General features: G+C 43.2%; 1 protein-coding gene across 2 annotated transcripts in view; it reads left to right on the top strand.

The window, feature by feature from the left end:
- Positions 1-679: 679 nt before the first annotated feature.
- The window catches only part of LOC126253178 (ER membrane protein complex subunit 1), a 142891-nt gene continuing 120402 nt past the window's right edge, over positions 680-23168 (top strand). For both annotated transcript variants that reach the window (XM_049954350.1, XM_049954342.1), the window contains exon 1: positions 680-865. In XM_049954350.1, coding sequence (XP_049810307.1) covers positions 708-865 — 158 coding nt within the window. In that variant the 5' untranslated portion in view covers positions 680-707. The remainder of the gene's footprint in view (positions 866-23168) is intronic.

The following is a 23168-nucleotide window of genomic DNA, read 5'->3' as shown; positions in this document are numbered from 1 at the left end:
ATATATATATATATATATATATATATATATATATATATATATATATGCGTGTGCATTTCTTGTGCACCTGACACATTCCACATCATAACTGCTACCGTACCGTGCTTTTGATCAACGGAACACGCAACCAACTAACTAATTAACTAACTACTACATATTTGCGACAAAAAGTCAAATAATTTTCTACACTGGATAAGCATGGAATTAGATTTTCCCATGTGCGAGATTCCGCCGAAGAAACGTCAAGAACACCAGACATCCCACTCACTATCGTCGTAAATCGTCTGGATTTCCCTTGCAGAGGTATGTAATTTAGAACAACTGAGGGAACGACGAAAAACAGATAAAAATGACGATTACAAATAATTGATTATAACGCCCACCACCAGAGCCGCATGATCGTTTTAGGATCGCTCCTTCGATGTGTATCATTTGGGCCCTGCGACTTCGATACGCAATCATTCTTGGAAATTATCTTTTGTTCGAATCGTTATATAGCTGCCATGTCTAATATGGTTGCAAACTATGACCGAAATGCAAATAAAACTACAACAAATACTTCTCTTCCTCGTTATATATTTTATTGTCATCTTATTATCTTTGAATCTTCAACTACATAATGCACATGTTATGTAGTTTAATCTTTGATCTTTACATTATTTACATCTTTGCAGGCCGGGTCATAGCAGTGTTGTTTGCATGTGTGTATGTATCGTGAGAGAGTGTTAAGTGTGAACATGGTTTTTGGAATGACATCAAGTTATATATGCTCAAGTCCTTGTAAAATTTTGTTCTGCTTGGTTGTGACTGCTGTGTTTGGACCTTCTTCATGTCTTTATGAAGATCAGATTGGAAAGTTCGACTGGTAAATAAATTACATAACCAAACCTGGACAGGTGGATGTATTGTTTGACTTACATTACTCAACATACATAGATCTTTTCGGCTTAATTTCCCTCATAGAATATTGCATAAAGCTTATGAAACAAGATGAAGTTCCCGAATATAGAAGAAAAGCTCACAGAACTATTGACAGCTCTGTTTCAGTTGGCTTCTTCAATAGTAACACTACATTTTAGTTACTAGTAATGTGGAGCTAAGCTAACTTACGAATTTTGCCTTTTGATGTGTTTTATGTGGTAATTGTGTGACGGTTGCGCAAATTGAAACATTTCGTATTCTTGTACGCTGAAGACCTGCAAGTCACTATGTAGGGAGTGGCGACAAAACACCTTATCATGCCGTTACAGTAGGTTATTTCAGTTGCTTATTATTACATGTAATGTGGAATCACAGATAGTTTCATATTACCGCTTAATTGGTAGTAAATGGCCATATATTTGATAACGTACGTGTAAAAACATATACTTAATATTTTAAATCTTCCTTAAGCGTTTGTGTATTGTACTTTACAAAACATTTGTGTGGTAATGTATACAGTTCCTCTGTATTTTTGTAATGTACAATCTATCAACAATGCGCGCAGCCTTTGTCTGCGCATCTCTAGTGTTACCTGTGAACACCATATTTAAGACATACTATGTTTGTATAGTCAATATGCAAGACAAATTGGCACTTATGCAGTTTAGGGGGTACAAGCGCTGATTACAAGAAAAGTACCTAATTTTGAATGAAACGCGTATTTCTGAAGATATTAGCATATATATGCACGGAATGCCAAAAAAGTACTTATTGTTATTTATTTATTTATTTATTTATTTTTTTTTTTTTTTTTTGTTCAGGTAATGTACCCACTAACACTAGTTTAAATTTGTGATTTCAAATTTTTCTGACCTATGGTTTTTGAGTTTCAAGGGTTTAAAAATAAAGAAAACCTCAGTTTTTGATGAATCGATGATTGTTTTAAAATGCTGTAGCTCAAAAACTATACAACCTAGACAGCTCAAACTTGCACCATTGTTTTCCTCAATTTGATATGTAACATGACTATGCTACCTAAATTTGAATATTTTAAACTAGGCTGTTCTAAAAAAACAATTTTTGAAATTTCCAAAATACGTACCCTCGAATTTCTTTATAAAAATTATGTGTTGTGCAGTCTGACTACATGCATGCAAAATTTCAAGATGGGATCTCAATGGATTCTTGTATAAAATAATATTTTACTACCGCAATACACGCTAGTGAGGTGAAAAGCAGACTATTTCTAGGCTATGAATACTAAGGTAGGCCTATGTAATTCTAACAAACTTAAATTATTATGTTAGCCTTTTTATGCAACATTACCCTCTTATTGTTTGTTAATTCATTAAATGATATTTTAATGAGGCAATAAAATATTTAAAAAATAAAAACTTAAGAATCTTACAATTTTGTACGACATTCACTTTTTACTATAAAAAGTGTGATTTTCATATAGGGTCAAGGCCCTAGTTTTGGCCACTACCCCACTTACGGTCACCTTGATGTAATGGGGAAGCTACACTGCATCCTTTCATCATATATTATAAATGGGAGGGAAAACTAAAATATCTGCAGTATGTCTTCATATCAGATTGCCTAAAACATAATGCAGTCGCTTTCTGTGTGTTCCAGAAAAAACTGCACTTAAAAAGATTACTTACTTTTCTGATGGCAGCGCTGCACAATATAAAAATAAGAGTAACATCCTTAATATGTGTTTGCATAAAACTGATTTTGGAGTTGAGGCAGAGTGGGAGTTCTTTGCAACATCCCATGGCAAGAGCGCTGCGATGGCCTTGGCGGAACTGTTAAGCGGCTAGCTGCTAATGCCAGCTTACTAAAGCCGTATGACCAACAAATGTTGATACCCAAATCACTTCATGTATTTGCTATGGAGAACATAATAAACTTTGACTTTGAATATTGCACAACAGAGGACTGTGAACTGACCAAAGAATATTTACTTCCTCGGTTCAGTGACTCAAAAACGATTGTGGGAACACAAAAGTTTCACTCATAAAAACCCTGCACAGAGTCAAATTACTGTCAAGCTTTTATCATTTTAGTCTGGATGAGTCGCTTGAATATGTGACAACACTGAACCAAATATCACCCTCACATATGGAAAATATTACTGATGGTTTTGTGACAGTAGCATACGACGACTCTTGGTGGCTAGGATGCTATGAAGAAAAATACAATGACGTGCCAAATAAATTTTTTACACCCAAAGGGTCCAGCCCAGTCTTTTTACTATCCAAAACCAAGAGATATATTAGATGTCCCAGGAAATACTCTTTTACAAACAGCGAATCCAACAACAGCTACGGGAAGAACCTACTCTTTAAGTGCTAAAGAAATGAAGTTGTCTTCTCTTGCTTTGGAAAAATGTCATAAAAGAAGCATGTTTAAATTATGTTACACCTACCCTCACTAAACACTAAGTTGTATAGATACCATGTGTATTAACTTTGTAAATACCAATTGGTATTAGAAATACAGTTCTATCCATGCAGATATCTACAAGTTAATCTTTTCCCAAGTGAAATTTCTTATATGCCAATTTCTAATATAAGGAACTTGTTGTAAATGATTACAAATAACACTGGAAAACCAAGTAAAAGATAATCTCTGCCATTTACAACTAAGGATGAAGGTGAGTGGCTTTATTCAAAATTTTAACTTGTAGCACGTATATTACCAATTATAATGTGTTCACTTCCTTCTGATGCATAGTTAAAAGAATTATGAACATTAAATTAAAACGACACTATATCATTTAATGAATTAACAAACAATAAGAGGGTAATGTTGCATAAAAAGTCTAACAAAATAATTTAAGTTTGTTAGAATTACATAGGCCTACCTTAGTATTCATAGCCTATAAATAGTCTGCTTTTCACCTCACTAATGTGTATTGCAGTAGTAAAATATTATTTTATACAAGAACCCATTGAGATCCCATCTTGAAATTTTGCATGCATGTAGTCAGACTGCACAACACATATAATTTTTATAAAGAAATCTGAGGGTACGTATTTTGGAAATTTCAGAACATGTTTTTTGGAATACTTTAAAATTTTCAGATTTAGGTAGCATAGTCATGTTATATCAAACTGAATGGAATTTTTAGAGGAAAACAATGGCACAATTTTGAGCTCTCTAGGTTGTATAGTATTTGAGCTACAGCATTTTAAAACAATCATCGCTTGATCAAAAACAGAGGTTTTTTTTTTATTTTTAAACCCTTGAAACTCAAAAACCAAAGATCAGAAAAATTTGAAATCTCAAATTTAAACTAGTGTTAGTAGGTACATTACCTGAAAAAAAAAAGATCATCCAAATCTGAGAGGTCATGGTTCAAATCATGTAGAACAATTGGTTGATTTGACATGGAATGACCCCACAGTGTTCTTTACCCATAGGTAATGCTTACATTTACATACATCCTAACCATGATAGCTATTGTTGGCTTTGCATATTGTTGCTTACAGTTACGTATCTTGATCAGTGCGCTCAACAACCTATATTTTTCTGTTGAGGCTGTCTGTTTTGAAGTATCGTATATTACCGAGTGTGCCAAAGTGCCGAGAAATTTTCCAGATTTGAGTGACTTTGTAAGGGAAGATTTATACCATGTTACGGAGAACACCCAAAGCTCTATACAATGGGCTAGGCAACAAGGTCTTTTGAAGAACAATATGGTATGTGAAAATGGGAATTGTGTTGGATACAACAAAATGAAGCTGGAGAAAACTACAGGGAAAGATGGCAAAATCTGGCGCTGCTCCTTTGGCAGGGACTGTAGAAAGAAATGTTCAATCAGGAAAATGTCATTTTTTGCTGGCAGTCATTTAGACATTTCTAAAATTTTGCGACTGTGGGCTTTCGAACTCAATAAACAAAAGTTTTTAATGAGGGAGCTCAAAATTGGCAGTGAGTACCTTGTGGTCGATTGGTGCCAATTTTGTAGGGATATCTGCCATGAATATCTGCCAATAGTTTTGGACGGCCCTGGCCATACTGTTGAAATAGACGAGAGCTGCTTCGTCAGGAGAAAGTACCATTGAGGTCATACGGTGCGGGAGCAATGGGTCTTTGGTGGTTATGACGTTGAGACAAAGCAAAGCGTTATGGTTGCTGTGCCAGAACGTGATGCTACCCATTTGCTGCCAATTTTGCTACAGTATGTTTTGCCTTGAACCACAGTAGTTTCTGATTTGTGGCAAGCTTACAACACCATAGGTAACTTGCGCTACAATCATCTGACTGTTAATCATTCGCTTTATTTTGTTGATCCCTTTACAAACGCAACCACAAATCACGTGGAATCAGTCTGGCAAAAAGCTAAAGGAAAAAAATAAAAGGCATTTCGGAACTCACCGTGCTATACTGAATAACTACCTGGCGGAATTTCTCCGGCATCAATGTTTTGGGGAAAATCTGTTCCACAATTTCATTGAGCATGTTCGAAAAATCTATCCTAATACTACAAATTAACTTGAGGTAGCTGTTTTTATCTAATCTGTGATTCGAGCTTTAATGTATATCTGTGCCAAATAAACAAATATGATTTTTGAGAAAATTTTGTTATTAATTTCATCTTTTTTGCAAAAAAAAGAAGAAATTTTTTGAAATTCTTTGCATACATATGCAATACATCATTTTTGATAAAAAAATTTGAGGCAGTTAATTCATATTTTTTTCATCCATATGAAAATAAGTACTTTTTTGGTGACGGGCACATCAGATATGACTGTAACACACAATTTTTGAAATAAAAATTTTTTTGTTATTCCGTGCATATATTTGCTTATATCTTCAGAAGTACGTGTTTCCTTCAAAAATAGGTACTTTTCTCGTGATCAGCCCATGTACCCTCTAAACTGCATAAGTGCCAACAAATTAAGCATTTAAAAAATCATTGTGACTAATTATTATTATAATGAATGCCTGCTGTGCGTATATCATATTTTCTGTGTGGCTTTACTATTCTAGGGAACTATAGAAATCAAGCACAAATACAAATGTTTTATTCCACCTTTGAGCATATTTAAATGCAATTGGTGTCATCAGTGTTAACACAATAATAATAACAATATCAGTAGTGTGGTGTAATTTAGTATCCTTTATTGTACTGCCATACCTTGTCTTGGTGTTGCCTTTAATGCTAAGCTTTCTGCATTTCTTTTGTTCAGTGCTTTGACAATAAGTAGCGCCATATATAACATGTATCTACCAAAGATGAGTTTGAATAGTTCTTGGGATACCTCAGCATACATTTTATTATGCTTGCTACTATCTACAGTTTAATGTTTTGAATGTATGTAATACATAAATGGCCTGTGCCTTACGTATTTTTAAAACTTCCTTTATCTAGTAGTGCAGTAGTAATTAGTGATCATAAGTATTGTTCACACAGCCAGATGCAATCCAGCCAGTCTTAGGTTTGTAATTTGGTGCTAATTTGTTAAGTGCTGACGTTAAAGTGCTCTTTCTTAAACCATTTATGAGTACTGAATTAGAATTTATCTCCTTTGTAACAGTGTCCACATTTCTTGTTTGTTGATATGCGATATCAGCAGATTGCTAGTCTTATCCTTTAATTATAAGGATAATAAGACAAATTGTAACAGTCTCTGCAGCAGGAGAACTGAAGATGCTTGTGGTTTCCTATTTGATCCACAAAATATTCATCAAAAGTTCTTATGCTATATTGTCCCACAGACAAAAATTGTTAATTAAATTGCATACAGCTGTCTGTTAAGAACTTTCAAGTAATGACAGTGGTGACTTCAGGAGGGCTAGTTGTATGTAATATCCTGTGTTGATACTGTGTTACTGTTGCCAAGTTTTGTATTATTTTTGGTTTTACTGGGTGTACTGATTTAGTACACATTGAGAAATAGATCTGTCCAGTGACCTAAAACTTGTCCATTCTTTCTAGCTACCAAAGCTCAATTTTGCATGGAACGCACCAAAGATACATTTGGAGAAGTGGTGTGTTGCAAAAGACACAGATTGTCTCCCTGCTGATCAGGACAGTGGACTCCGCTCAGTCTCAGGCATTATTTTCATGCACTCCTTTGGGCAATATTCCTGTTCCTTTTACATCCCATACAAGTTTAAGCTGTTGTGCCATCCACTTGTACATACCACTATCTACATGCAGCTTTAAGGACCTTCATTTCAAATATGTGTCCTCGGAGTTTTTTTGTGGCAGTGTGATTGGATAAAACCTTCTCATTTTTCAAGCCATGTCAATTTCAATAAAATTCTCGAGCTTTCGATGTCTAGCTCTGCCATCATCATCAGGAGTAAAACTACCGACTGCCGGTTCCCACTTATATACCTAAGGCCGCTGGCACCAACCAGAGAGGGCCAAAACGACACTCTACGGAAGGCGAGTTGGGCAACTCACAGCAGCTACAGCGCACCGCTGAACCGAGTGATGTCAAGTGGCGCAAGGTGCTGGCGCCACATTTGAAACTGATGCTCCCATCTCCCTACAAGTTTGATGCATCCACTATTGCTTCCTTTTGATGTTGAAATCCCGCCTCTGCACCGTACACAGTGTGTAGTCCTGGTCTGTTGAAATTGTTGCTGTTCTTTCTAATCTCAGCTGCTTCTTTTATAATGGAGTCCAAGTATGTTGACACATGAGCCAAGACTCTTGTATTCAAGATACAGTTTGAGAACACCAGAGTCTTGGCTCTTGCGTCAACATACTGGGAATCTGTTATAAAAGAGGCAGCTGAGATTAGAATGAACGGCAACAATTTCAAGAGAGACCAGGGCTACACACTGAGTAAGTCATAGAGGCAGCCTTTGGATATCGAAAGGAAGCAACAGCGGATGCTTAACGCTTGGCGGGAGCGGCAGTTTCAAATGTGTTGCAGTCACCTCGCGCCACCTGCCATCACTCGGCCTTGCTGTGGGCTGGAGCTGCTGTGAGCTGCCCAATTCGCCTTTTGCGCACGAGTCATGTTGGCCCTCTGTGGTTGGTACCAGTGACCATGCGCATAGGTATATAAGCGGGAAATAGTGCCAAACAGCAGTCACTAGTTTTACTCCTGACGACGATGGCGGAGCTAGCCATCAAAAGCTCGAGAATTTTATTGGGTATGACACAGCTTGAAAACCGAGAAGATTTTATTCATATGTCCTATTGCTGTCCCAGTGAACTCACCTGTCTGTGTACTCAATACGGTGAACAACTGATATCCGTCCCATAACTTGCATCAGTTGTCAGGACCAGCATGTCTATAGCTCACCACTGTGTCCCATTTACAAGAAGCAAAGGACAATCGAAGACCTATGATTGTATTGCTGTGATGTTGCAAAGAAATAGGAATGTCTTTACAGTGCTATTATGGTGACCAGCTTCTTGACAACTGTGGGAAAACCCTTCCGCACCTCCGGATCACTTTAATCCCTTGTCACACTGCACTGAAACCCCCTTGATCTGATGCAGAGGCAACCCTTTTATAATCCTTTCTCTTACCAGAAAGAGAGATCCCTATCCACCATTTTTGACTGGAGAGGTATTTGTTTGCCCAGCAGCTCCTCTGGGGGAACCCCTCTCTCAGAACTATGTGGACTTGCAGCTCAACACTGGTAAGGAACCACATGCCATTGGACTGCTCATTTTTCTGTTCCCAGTCTTCAAGTGGGCAAATCTTTGCACTTTCAAAAAGTTTAAAAGATGAAATCCAAAACAATAGTGGCAATGGCAGCTTCCATCCTTCCAGATTACACCATAGTGATTAAACGGTGGAATTGTAATGGATGTAACTGCCACCTTCTTGAATTATGACAGCTGCTGTAATTTTATCCTGTGATCTGTACCAGCCTGCAACAAACCCATCTTTGTAACAATCACTATTCTAAGCTTAAATTATACTGCAGTTACTGTTGGAACCTTGCCAACCCTGAGAAGTCATCCAGATGTCAATTTCTGTTGGGAAAGTGTTCCCCTTCAAACACTGTTCGATGTAGTGGCTTTACAGATTCCATTGACATTTGATGTTACTTTTTGGAACATTTACCTGTCGCCAGAGAGCAAAACATGGTACCTTGAGGTGCTTAACCTGGTACAGTAACTCCCATCACCTTTCCTCCTTGGGAATTTTAATATGCATAACCCATTGTGATGGGAGTTCTTGACAATCTAGTAGCACTTTCCTTATCGAAAAGTTGATTGATGATTATCAGTCTCACTGATGGATCCCATACCCATGTCAGTACAGCATGTGGCGAATTTAACTTATTACAATGTGACAGTGACCAACTCCCAGTGGACCTGTTGTTCCCATTCCACACCCCCTCCAAACCAACCAGCCTGTAGGACATTCCTGTGGACAAACTGGCAGACCTACATTTCTGATGTCACTTTGCTGTATTCACATCTGAACCTACTGTCAAGATGTAACAGCTGTAATTGAAGAGGAGGGGATGTAGCAGTCCCATTATCCAGGAATCCTTGTCACTAATGACCAGTCTTAAGAGGGAACAAGGAAAAGTACTGTCAGACCATGGCAAGCCTTCAATGATTCAAATTACTCCCCCAACTGACAGTCTCATAATCTTCAAATAGCTGTAAGCAAGAGCCCGTTATTTAATGAAACACCAAAAGAAACAATTGAAATTGGACTGGAAATCTCTGTAGAGGTTTACTATCCACCCATTTAACTGTAATCATCAAATCACTTCCCATACTCTTTTTCTACTGGAGGAATTGAGTGTCTTCACAGCAGATCAGGTTGCTGTTGCCATGACGAGTTTCTAATATCCAGTGAACAATCTGCAGACTATTAGTCTCTACCACCCTCATGACCCAACAGAGTTCTTTTACACAATTTTAGCCACACTGGCTACCCATGGGCCTCACATCATACAGAGAAACCACAGGAGTGACGAGACTGATTGCCTAGCGAGCAGTGTGACAGCAAAATTGATTTGGGGAATGACACTCACCAAAATTGACATTTTTGATATAAAAGAGTTAATCAGTTTTGAGGCATGTTATGTTATAAGAACTAAATTAATGTTCATCTACTCAGTATATGAATAAAAGCTCTACTCCATTTTCTGTTTCCGGGAGGACGGGGTGCAGGGTGGCAAGTGCTCCCACCCCTTCCATCTGCCCTCTTCTGCAGATGCCTGTGATCTCAAGTTGCTCATTGACCAGCCCAAGGTGTGTGGGCCTGGGCTGGTGAACCTCTTCATGGCAAGCCAAACTAGGAAGTACTAGCATTGCCATAATCACTACGATGTAATCTGCTCTCAACCTCAGATTATGGGCATGTGTTCAGAAATCACTGTTGTACAACCAAGCAAGCCTTTTGAAATCTTTTCTAAGGAATGTTTTGTAGAAACTGGATCTATCAGACCTCAAGATAATGATCAAGGAATTGAATAAACTGTCGCTGTGAATACTTCAGAGGCACAGAGAGATTGGAAACTTACTAGGGCACAAGAAATCTTTTGTTCCAGGCTAGGTTTTTAGGTATTCTTTTTCTTCAACTTGAAGGGTGCTGCTGTACCCTCCAGTGACTCAGCCACCAGTCCTACAGTCATGTACTGTGGGTTGCCAAAACTCCAGCCTGCTAATGTGACTACTTCCAGAGACCAATTGAAAACAATATTACATCAACTAAAATAAACAGGTTGTTTTCAACCAAACCTCCAGCAGCGACCACGGTACTTTGTTATGCCAGCGTTACCACCAGAGGCATAAGCATTGCTGCAAATGGTGTTCTGCCAGACAGGTATTTAGGTTGCTGCTGAACCACTGTGCAGCCAGTTCACACTCCAGGATTATGCCCGCTGCTCCTAGCAGCTCATCATTTGGGAGTTCACATTGCTGAGCCAACGAGGAGTATCTCGCCAAAGTGTTCGCACACTTCATCCATCCTTAAGCATCTACTGCTGACTGCCAATTTCACCCACAGAGGCTTCAGGCACACTGCCAGCCACAGCCTCACATATGTTGTCTATGTAAGAACATTCTAGCATACCCTTAGTGATTGGCTTTTCAGCATGAACGAGTTAGTGCCAACTCGTGTCCCAAAGAACTGTGCTCTTGTAATATGTTCATTAAACTTAATAAATTTGAGTTGTTCCTAGCTACTTGGGTACTGGAATTTGTAATGTGTTGTTCCTCTTGCTCACGAACAGGCAGGTGTTGCACGATTTTATTGTTTTGTATGGTAATGAGCGTAAACGGGTTGATAACCTCAGCTAATCCACAATTTTTCCTGACTATCTCTTCAGATATTACTTTACTGAATAATTAGCTAACTGACAAAAAAATACACAGTCATTAATACATCAGAATGGGCGAGACAACATCGTAGTAGAAAACTTCTTATCTGCTTTGGCTCCCCATATCCTGAGAGTAATCCTGCAGATTTACATAATGTGAAAAATTGTTCACAATTTAGCAGATACAATACAACAGATATAAACTCAAGATGACATTTTGCTTTGCAGTGGAGTACACAATGCAGCAGATGAAGCAGCCAATATGTGTAAGGAGAAATAGATGTTATGTGAGCTTCAGCACATTGTCGAGTAAAAGGATCATGTGATTTTACAAGAGATTAGAAGTAGCAAACTAGAAGCTGTGGGCAGTCAAATCAATAACCTGACCATGATGAATCTCTTGTCAATTACTCAAATGGAAGAAACTGTTGCTTATAAGGTTAAGAATATACATACCATTTTTGAGAAAACATGTTTTAATCAACTGTTAATATTTCATTTCACAACCGCTATGAACTTATTGTAGTTTCCTCTGGGGCTGAAACTATAAACTTTTGTCTAAAAATAAAATAATCACTATATCATAATCTGATCTGACTCCATTGTGGAGCTGTCAATGTACCTGAGTGCCATATAAGAAGAACCTGGATTCAATTTCTGATACTGCCAGGGATTATTTCTTATTGGGAGGACTGGGATGGGGTATACTCAGCCTCTTGAGACCAATCTGGGATCTATTCAAATTGTAAGTAGTTCCTCCAAGGTCTGGAAAACAGACAACAGCTGGGAGAGCCACGTCCTTACTTGGCATCCAGATGACACCATATGGCAGATGATGACATGTCTTTCCTGCACAACTGTCCATTTTTTTACTTTGAAGACAAATTTCAAATTATGCTGATACATCAGTCATCTTAATAGTAGCAAGGTTAAAACAGAGGATTGGTGTCTCCTGATGAATTGTCTTTTAAAATTCACTGTTTTTCCTATCATTGCGAACAGCGTGATACCTATGATTACGGTAGCCAGTTCTGACCTGTGAGTTCGTGGATGGCCTTGGTGGATGCTACTACTCCAACAGGAACACACAAGGTGCAGCTGATGAAGTTGGAGGGGTGGGTGATATTTTTTGTTTCAAATTTCCACTAGAAGGAAACATATTGTTTAATTTTCAATGTTTAAGGGACACTTATATTTCACCAACACTAGCTTTGACAATTGTGAATAACTTGGTGAGGTTTTTGACAATTACATTGGGTGAGCTGTGTTTGTTACCTCATTTGAGTGAAGGAAGACAAAGATTGCTCGAGGCCTGTGCTATCTGAAAGAGTGTCAGTCACAAATCTTGGGCAGCAGAGAGAGCTTATTTGCTCTAATATTATATAACATTCAAAAAGTCCCTTCTGAAATGTGGTATAAAGTATACAGATCATGATACTTTATACACCTGAATATGACTGATACAAACAATCCACTGTGGGGGTATTAGTGCTAGCAACAAGTGTGGAATCAAGAGGAAATGCAAAGAATGGAAGACTAAGAGAAAAGAGTGTGGATTAAAAAGAGTGTAAAGCAAGAATGAAGTGTCTCTTCTTCTGTTCGGCCCATGTATCAAAGAAGCAATGAAGGAAACTAAAGGAAGGTTTGGAAGTTGGGTTAATATTCAGGGTTGAAAGATTCAGTGATGAAATTGCTGTCTGCTTTGCAAGTGAAGAATTACTGGTCTTGGGAGTTAAAATAAACAGACTACTGAGCACAAAATATGGTTGAGAGTGAGCCAAAGAAAGATGAAAGCAATGAGAAGTAACAGAAATGAGATTAGTGGTACACTTAACATCAGTACTGGAGACCAAGTATATGGAGTGAAGGAGTTTATTATTTTGGAAACAGCATGCCAGACAGAGCAAGGTAGACATCAAAAGCAGACTATCACAGGTAAAGAGAGCACTTCTGGCCAAAAGAAGTCTACTAGTATCAAACATAGGCCTCAGCCCTGATATAGGAAATTCTGGGAGAGAAGAGAATTGAGGCATTTGAGATGTGGCACTACAGAAGGATACTGAAAATCAAGTGGAGTCGTAAGGTAAGAAATAGGTGGTTTCCTGGAGAATTGAGGAGGAGAGGAACATGGGGAAAACATAGAACAAGATGAAAGGACAGGGTCATATTGTGTATTAAGACATCAGGGAATATCTTCAGTGGTGTTAAGAGTGGCTGCAGAACCATTCCAATATATGTCCTTTATATTGAGATTGCTAAGTCCCCACACGTCTCAATGAATGAAGTGTGTACAAACCATCAAGTGCTATGAAGTCTCTGGCATTTCATCTTGGATCTATTCCAGTATGGAAATGACTTTCATAAATTGCTCACATGCTTCCAAGTGGCTCATAAGCTGGATGAAGCATGATGTTACAGCTCTTGATGTGAACCGAATTTTGGGCCTTACCCAAAGATGAAGGTACAGTGGGAAATACTGTCTACTATGTGCTATACAGTGTAAATGTTGCTGTAGGCTGAGCAGATCATCACCTGTTAGACTCTCAGAGCTATATTGATCCTGTGGGTTAGTATATATTGCATTATTAAAGATAAGTTTTTGTGCAATAAATCCTAGCAATTCATGTTGAAACTTAATAGCCGGTAAAGACATTAGAGGTTTCTAGAATGAGGAGAAGGCTACATACAGGAATTTTCAGTGCTTTTAACTCAGAAGAAAACAGTGTTCATTTTGAAGCATTTGATAATATTTTTATTGTGTAGTTGATACAAACAACTCATTTGCCATTTTGGAAAAAGCATTTTAAGAGAAAAAAATATGTGGGATTTTCTCTCTTCCCACAAGCCACCCAGTTTCTTCCATTTCCCCTTTAAGAATCTCCTCTTCTTATATAATTGTCATTTTTGTTGTTATAAAACATATTCCTATTATGAGTCTGGCCCCAGACACCTACTGTCATCAGGAGAGAGCCGGGTGGGATTCAGTGATGAGGACCTAGCTATGGTCAAGAGCATCAGGAAAATATAATTGGCAATGCCACATTTATTAAGCAGTAATAACCCCCTGCGGGTTCGGGGGTTAGAATAGGCCCGTGGTATTCCTGCCTGTCGTAAGAGGCGACTAAAAGGAGTCTCAAATGTTTCGGCCGTATGTGATAGTCCCCTCTCGGGTTTGACCTCCATCTTTCTAAATTATTCCGAAGAGCGAGCCAATTGGGGAAGGGTGCCTTACATGGTGCGCTGTATCCGTCGTGCATTGAGACCTTTAGCCGGCTTTTTCGTCGTTGCAAAGGTGTCCCGCTCGTTTTCCATCTCTTGGGCGAGGATACGTCCCTGGGTGCGATTACCACGCTGCACTCTGCAGTGTTGCTTTTAACTGTGACGACGACCTTGGACATTTTTGAACCTAAGATCCAGCACGGTAGCCCGTCCGTTGTGGTGGGGCCGCCATGTACCCTGTTGGTTGTAGACCCCTGACAACACAGGGATCGCTCTACTGATGCCTGCGCCGTTAACTCCCCACGTATGCCAAGGAGTAGATGCCCATCTCCCTGGGGCATCGGGACTCCCGACAATGGCCATCCTGCCAGGTGGTCTTTGCTACGGCTGGGTGGCGCCCGTGGGGAGGGCCCTTGGTCGGAGTAGGTGGCATCAGGGTGGATGACACGCAATGAAGCGTGGCACATCTTCTCTTGCTGGTGGCCAGCCACCAGCAGTCTCTAAGCGTTCGAGGGCCTATTTTAAAGGTAACGTTTATGACCCCAAATCGTTCCCCTCCCTCGCCACACCATGGGAGGAACGAAAGGCATTGAATGAAAGTGAGACGTATTCGCCCAGGTATCTTGTCTGTACCAGAGCTGATGGGGAATCCTTTATATCCGTGAAGCCTCAGTTCTTTGTAGAGCATTTAGAGGACAAGTTTGGTGAGGTGGAGGGCTTGTCCAAGATGCGGTCCGGATCGGTGTTGATAAAAACGGCATCCTCCGCCCAGTCGCGGGCCTTGCTCGCTTGTAATAAGCTGGGGGATGTCTCCGTAACTATCACGCCCCATAAAAGTCTGAATATGGTCCAGGGCATTATCTTCCACAGGGATCTCCTTTTACAGTCCGATGACGAGCTGCGTGCCAATTTGGAGCGACGAGGTGTCCATTTCGTGCGGCGCGTCCACCGGGGCCCAAGGGATCATCAAGTTGCCACCGGTGCCTTCATCTTGGCCTTCGAGGGTGACACGTTACCTGAGAAGGTCAAGGTGATGGTGTACCGTTGTGATGTCAAGCCATATATCCCTCCCCCGATGCGGTGCTTCAAGTGTTGGAAGTTCGGCCATATGTCTTCACGCTGTGCTTCCGACCTCGTATGTCGTGATTGCGGTCGACCATCCCATCCTGATCATCCCTGTGCCCCGCCTCCAATCTATGTGAACTGTGGTGAGCACCATCCGCCTTGCTCGCCGGACTGTGTGATTCTGCAGAAGGAGCGGAAAATCGTGGAAATCAAGACCCTCGACCGACTGACATACACTGAGGCGAAGCGGAAATACGATCGGCTTCATCCAGTGCGTATGACATCTTCTTATGCCGCAACTATCACTCCTGCTACAGTTCCATCAGCTCCAGTCAGCTCTCAGAGTCGAAGGCCCACACCTTCCCCCTTGATGGTGGAGGGCACTAAACTCCCTGTTGCTCCTGCTCCATCTCCTTCAGGAGCAACACCCCCCCCCCTCCCCCAACCATCGGGGACATCAGTTTCCCCTTCCCAGCTGGAGAAGCGTAAGTCTTCTTCGGCTCCTCTTGCCAGGAAGGGGTCTCTTGGGGACCTCCCTTCACAAGTGGCTCAAACAACCACCGGTCCCTGGTCGTAGGGCCTCACGATCGTCGTCTGTCCCTGAGACTGACCCAGTGAAGCCCTCCCAGCCTGAACCACCGAAGGCACAGCGAGAGAAACAGAAGAAGAAGAAAGTCCCCAAGGCTAACGACATTGCGGTGGCACCCATCCCACCGCTTCCTACAAGCACTGTGTCTGAGGACGAGGTGGAGATTCTGGCGTCCGCTGAGGACCTCGAACTCGCCGGTCCCTCAGACACCATGGATAGCGCTAGCACCGGTGCTCAATTGGAGGCAGCAGGTGACCCAGCGGCGTAATCTGCCTTCCAAGTCCCGTCACGCCTTTCTCAGACATGGACAATACCATCCTCCAGTGGAACTGCAGCGGTTTCTTCCACCATCTAGCTGAGCTCAGACAAATTATCAGCCTTCACCCTTTCTCCTGTATTGCTATTCAGGAAACTTGGTTCCCAGCAATGTGAACCCCCGCCCTCCGTGGCTATCGGGGTTATTATAAGAACCGGGCAGCTTATGAAAGGGTGTCTGGTGGCGTCTGCATATATGTCCTTAACTCTCTTCACAGCGAGTCTGTACCTCTACAAACAGCTTTAGAGGCTGTCGCTGTTCGGGTGTGGACGCCACAAGCTGTTACCGTCTGCAGTCTTTACCTTCCACCGGATGTTGATGTCCCACAGCATGTCCTGGCTGCTCTGTTAGCCCAATTGCCGCCACCTATCTTGTTACTGGGCGACTTCAACGCCCATAACGCTCTGTGGGGTGGGTCAGTGGCGACAGGTCGAGGCGCCACCATTGAGCATTTATTGGCACAGCTCGATCTTTCGCTTCTAAATGATGGTTCCTTCACACACTTCAGCGTGGCGCATGGCACGTACTCCGCCATCGACCTTTCGATCTGCAGCCCTAACCTCTTACCGTCTGTCCAATGGAGAGTGCATGACGACCTGTGTGGTAGTGACCACTTTCCGAACTTTCTGTCACTGCCACAGCGTCAGTCTTCTCTGCGCCCTTGCAGGTGGGCTATGAATAAGGCTGACTGGGACTTGTTTTCCTCCATTGCCGCTATTGAGACTCTCTCTAGTGATGACATTGATGCGGTGGTTCAATCGGTCACCACCGGCATCGTTACTGCCGCCGAATCTGCCATTCCCCGTTCTTCTGGGTCCCCTCGGCGGCGGACTGTGCCTTGGTGGATGCCTGAGATCGCTGAAGCGATTAAAGATCGCCGGCGGGCGCTACAGCGTCACAAGCGACATCCCTGCATTGAACACCTCATCACCTTCAAACGGCTGCATGCGCGAGCCCGCCGCCTTATCCGCCAAAGCAAGCAGGAGTGCTGGGAGCAGTATGTGTCCACCATTGGCCTCCATGTCTCTCCCTCGCAGGTCTGGGCCAAGATCCGACGCCTCTACGGCTATTGGACCCCTGTCAGCGTCCCTGCGCTCTCACTGAATGGAGCAGTTTGTACAGACTTTGACGAAATAGCCAACAGCTTGGCAGAGCATTTTGCTCTTAGTTCCGCTTCTTCCAATTACCCACCGGCCTTCCGCTCCATTAAAGAGCGGATGGAACGTCGGAGCCTTTCTTTTCGCACCCACCATTCTGAATCCTACAATGCTCCATTCAGAGAGTGGGAATTTCACAGTGCACTTGCCCTGATACCGCTCCTGGGCCAGATCGCATCCACTGTCAGATGCTGAAACACCTTTCAGTGGACTGGAAGCGACGCCTCCTCGACCTTTACAACCGTATTTGGGTCGAGGGTGCATTTCCGTCGCAATGGCGGGAAAGTATTGTTATCCCCATTCTGAAGCCAGGCATGAACCCTTCTGGCTCCATCTCAGGGTGGGTTCCGTAAAGGCCGCTCCGCCGCCGACAATCTGGTGAGCCTGGAGTCGGCCATCCGTACTGCCTTTGCCCACCGTCAGCACCTGGTCGATGTCTTTTTCGACATGCGGAAGGCGTACGATACGACATGGTGTCATCACATCCTTTCTACGCTTCATGGATGGGGTGTTCGGGGCCCTCTGCCGATCTTTATCGGCAATTTTCTGTCGTATTGTACCTTCCGCGTGCAAGTCGCGGCCTCATATAGTTCCTCCCAAGTCCAGGAGAACGGTGTGCCACAGGGTTCTGTTTTAAGTGTCTGCCTGTTTTTAATAGCCATTAACGGGCTCGCTGCAGCCGTGGGCAATTCTGTCTCCGCTTCCCTGTATGCTGACGACTTCTGCCTTTACTACAGCTCTATTGGCATTGCAGCTGCTGAACGTCAGCTACAGGGCGCAATCCGCAAGGCGCAGTCTTGGGCTGTAGCGCATGGTTTTCAGTTTTCGGCTGCCAAGACCCGCGTTATGCATTTCTGCCAGTGCCGATCGGTCCATCCAGAGCCACGGCTTTATCTTGACAACGAACTTCTTGCTGTGGTGGAGACCCACAGGTTTTTGGGTGTCGTTTATGATGCCCGGTTGACTTGGCTGCCTCATATTCGGCAGCTTAAACAGGCATGTTGGAGGCATCTAAATGCTCTGAGATGCTTGAGCCACACCCGCTGGGGCGCCGACTGATCTACCCTGTTACGGCTCTACCAGGCGTTAATCCAGTCTCGTCTGGATTATGGGAGCCTGACTTATGGCTCAGCATCCCCATCTGCGTTGCGGGTGCTGGACCCAATCCTCCACAGCGCTATACGCCTTGCCACTGGTGCCTTCCGGACCAGCCCTGTGGACAGCATACTAGTGCAGGCAGGTGACCCTCCCCTGCGGTTACGGCGCCAACGTTTGCTGGCCGCTTATGCTGCCCATGTTTTAAGCTTGCCCGGGCATCCAAACTATCGTCTCCTGTTCCCGCAATCGGTCGTCCATCTGCCAGAACGTCGGCCCCGGTCTGGTTGTACAATCACGGTCCACGTCAAACAGCTTCTCTCCGGGCTTCGGGTTTTCACTGTTCCACCTCCTTTCCGGGCCACTTTGCATACACCCCCGTGCTGTGTTCCTCGCCCTTGCCTTCGGCTCAACTTGGCACAGGGCCCGAAGGACTCAGTCCCTCCAGAGGTCTTCCGCCGCCGCTTTTATTCCATCCTGGCCTCGTATCAGGGCTCTGGCATTGTTTACACTGACGGTTCGATGGTTGCTGGTCGTGTCGGGTATGCGCTCACTCTAGGAGACCATTCCGAACAATGTTCCTTGCAGGATGGCTGCAGCGTTTACACTGCTGAGCTGGTCGCCATCTTTCGTGCCCTAGAGTATATCCGCTCCTGCTCAGGTGAGTCGTTCGTTATCTGTAGCGATTCCCTGAGCGGTTTACGAGCTCTCGACCAGTGTTTCCCTCGTTCTCGTTTGGTGATGGCTATCCAAGAGTCCCTGCATACTCTTGCCCGTTGCGGCCGCTCTGTGGTCTTTGTGTGGACCCCCGGTCATGTCGGTATCCCGGGCAATGAACATGTTGACCGCCTGGCGAAAGAGGCCACGAGTAAAACATCTCTGGATGTTGGCCTCCCAGAGACTGATTTGCGGGCAGTCCTCCGCCGAAAAGTTTTTGCGCTTTGGGACGCTGAATGGCGCGATCGGATCACGCCCAATAAACTCCGTGCCATTAAGGAGACGACGACTGTGTGGTGGTCATCCATGCGAGCCAACCGCAGGGACTCAGTCGTCCTTTGTCGGCTCCGCATTGGCCACTCCCGGCTGACACACAGTTATTTACTGCGCCGGGAGGACCCTCCTCTATGTCGCTGCGGGGCGGCTTTGACAGTGGCCCACATTTTGTTGGCCTGCCCCCTTTTAGCTGTGGTCAGGCAGACATTTGCGCTGCCTGATACGCTCCCTGCCCTTTTATCTGATGACCCTGTTATGGCTGGCTTAGTTTTACGTTTTATTCGGGCAGGGGGTTTTTATCGTTTACTCTGAGTGTTTGTTCTGTTCTTTTGTGTTGATTCTGGCCATTGGCCTACGATTTTACGCTGAGTTTTTAATGTGTTCTCAGTGGTTGGCTTTTCCTTTTTATCTCTATGGTCGGCCAACCACCGTCACACTCTGTGTGATTTTAATTTGTTTTGTCTGATCTCTGTAGGAGTATTTCTTGTCCTGTGTCGTCTGACGTCTTTCCTGCTGTTCGTTTTTATTCTCTTTGGGTGGTTTTAATTTTTTGGAAAAAGGGACCGATGACCGTCGCAGTCTGGTCCCTTTAATCCCCCAAACCATCCAACCAACCAACGTTCCTTGCCGGCTGGCTGCAGCGTTTACACTCCTGAGCTGGTCGCCATCTTTCGAGCCCTAGAGTATATCCGCTCCTGCTCAGGTGAGTCCTTCGTTATCTGTAGCGATTCCCTGAGCGGTTTACGAGCTCTCGACCAGTGTTTTCCTCGTTCTCGTCTGGTGCTGGCTAGCCATGAGTCCCTGCATACTCTTGCGCGTTGCGGCCGCTCTGTGGTCTTCGTGTGGACCCCAGGCCATTTTTGGGATACCCGGCAATGAGAATGTTGACCGCCTGGCGAAAGAGGCGACCAGTACACCATCTCTGGACATTGGCGTCCCGGAGACAGATTTGCGAGCGTTTCTACGCAGCAAAATTTTGCACCTTTGGGACACTGAATAGCACGCCTTGCCTTCACGAAACAAACTTCGGGCCATCAAGGAGGCTACCGGTGTGTGGAGCTCCTCCTTACGGGTCTCTCGCAAGGAGTCTGTTGTCCTCTGCCGGCTGCGCATTGGGCACACATGGATGACGCACGGCCACCTATTGCGACACGGGGACCCACCTTTATGTCGCTGCGGCTCCGTTTTGACAGTGGTCCACAGTTTATTGGACTGTCCACTTTTAGCTGTGCTCAGGCAGTCGTTCGCACTGCCTGACACGCTCCCTGCCCTTTTAACAGATGACTCTGCTATGGCTGACTTAGTTTTACGTTTTATTCGGGCAGGGGGTTCTTATCATTTAATTTGAGTGTTTGTGTTTTATTTTATTGTTTTGTGTTGATTCTGGCCTTTGGCCTACGGTTTTAAACTGATTTTTTAATGTGTTTCTAAGTGGTTGGCTTTTCCTTTTTTATTTCTATGGTCGGCCAACCACCATCACACTCTGTGTGATTTTAGTTCGTTTTGTCTGGTCTTTGTCTAAGTTTCTTTTGTTCTGTGTCATCTGTGATCTATTCTTTTAATCGTTTTTATTCTCTGTGGGTGTTTTTAGTATTTGGCAAAAGGGACCGATGACCGTCGCAGTCTGGTCCCTTTGATCCCACAAACCAACCAACCTAAGCAGTAATACAGTATTGTCTTCCAAAGCACCACACCACAGCCGGGCCGGCAGAGCAGCGCCCTCATCAGCAGAAGAGGATCAGTATGCACTCAGCTTGCAGTTCCGCCCATACAGCAAAGCATTGGGTGGCAGCTGTTATGTTATGTATCATCCGTCAACCCATGGACACCAGTGGCCTCCGGCTCTGTGTATTGATTCCAAAGTGCTCTCATTGACTTTGAAGATTTGCACTCAGGAGTCATGCCTCCAGATCTGCATGAAGTGCTCACTGGCTTGCAGGAATCAGTTTCAGCCCCCATTTAGGAGACAGGAGTTGGCAGCATCAGTGTCAGCATCAAAAACAGAATGAGCAGCACCAGCATACCTGCAGGGTGATCGCAGCCTCCACGCTCCATCAATGTCGCCTCGGAAGTTGGCCCTGCAGCAGCAGCAGCAGCAGCAGCAGCAGCAGCAGCATCCTTTCAGCTGGACTCATGTCTCCATAGATGATCGAAGACAGCTAGTTGTGCTAAGGATCAACCTCCATAGCCCCCCTTATCACTGGATAGCTGCAACTGACTCAAGGGCTGAGACTACTCTGAGCAGTCTGCAATTAGCACTCAGTAATTGGACATTTGTTAAGAAGGGTGGGGTACTTTTGCTGGCACTTTCTGTGCACCCTACGGAGGTGAGGATGGGTATGACATCATGTCATGATTTTCTTTCTCTGTCAGCTCTCCTAGTGACTTCAGACTTTCCCTACTTCACCTTTCACACACTCTTTTCGAATGGTTTGGCACATGAATGGTTATTGTTGGATTGTATCTATGCCTTCTTACAACACTCTGCTTTGTCACTAGTGGGATGGTATCTCTCGGCTTCAATCATGTCTTTATGTCTACCGTAAATCGCTCCGCATTTCTGCCTAGCTGGCAATCTAAAGGTCACAGGCGGTTTGGCTTCCAGGAGCTGTGAAGGTAGAACTTGGACAAATTTTTAGTGTCCTCTGAGGGTACTACCCTGGGGTGTAAAACTTACTACCAACCTGCTAAGTGCCCAACAGTATTGTCACAAGTTTGTTCTTTTTATTGCCAAGAATTCTGATCTTATTGCTGAAACGTGTGATTTCAATAAAAGGCATTAAATCTTTCTGCATAAGTGTGGAAATAAACCTTGAAAACTGTTGTTTTAATCAGTTGAGCAATACAAGAGCTTTGTCTCAAAAGATTCATCTTTAGTACTTGTCTGTTAATGTTCAATTTGGGTAATGAAAAATTGCTCTAAGGAGAGCCTTAGAATTCACCATTTTTCGTCACCTTTGGCACTGAAGCCAGTGATTTTTATTTTGAGTATATTACAAAATTATTGTTGAACTTACAGTAGAAATTAGCTTTATGGCAAGATTCAAAGACATAAATATGTGATGAAGTGACACACAATATTAAATAAGCACTGTTATCTCTCAGATGATGAGTTTCTTTTCTCTTTGCCTTTTCTTTAAGAAAACTTTCCTGTAATTGGAAGAATATTAATTAATAGTGAAAAAAGTATAGTTTACCAAGAATTATATTTGCCTAAATTTCGTGCAGTACGTGTTCCACCAACATATCAATGGTTTCTGTGTGAATCCAACAGCTTTTCTGAAAATTACCTGAGCTGTTAGTGTCTTGACCTCTCAGGAACTAGCTTCATTGTAATTCAGGTTAGTTTTTGTGCTAGTGGCACAGTTGCAGAATTTGTTTGCTTGGAGGCTGAAATTGTAAAATAAATAAAAGAGGGAATTGGCTGAAGTGTGAATCAAAGACATTGTTGAACATTTATCTGGATGAAACAATAAATAACTATCTTTAAAATGAAAGGAGAATAGCAACAGATGGTTTTCTGATGATAGAGCATTTTTATCTG

The sequence above is a fragment of the Schistocerca nitens genome, chromosome 1, assembly GCF_023898315.1.
Source record: "Schistocerca nitens isolate TAMUIC-IGC-003100 chromosome 1, iqSchNite1.1, whole genome shotgun sequence".
NCBI classification, from domain to species: Eukaryota; Metazoa; Arthropoda; class Insecta; order Orthoptera; family Acrididae; genus Schistocerca; species Schistocerca nitens.
The sequence above is the reverse complement of the archived record's forward strand: the minus strand, read 5'-3'. Positions and strand labels throughout refer to the sequence as shown.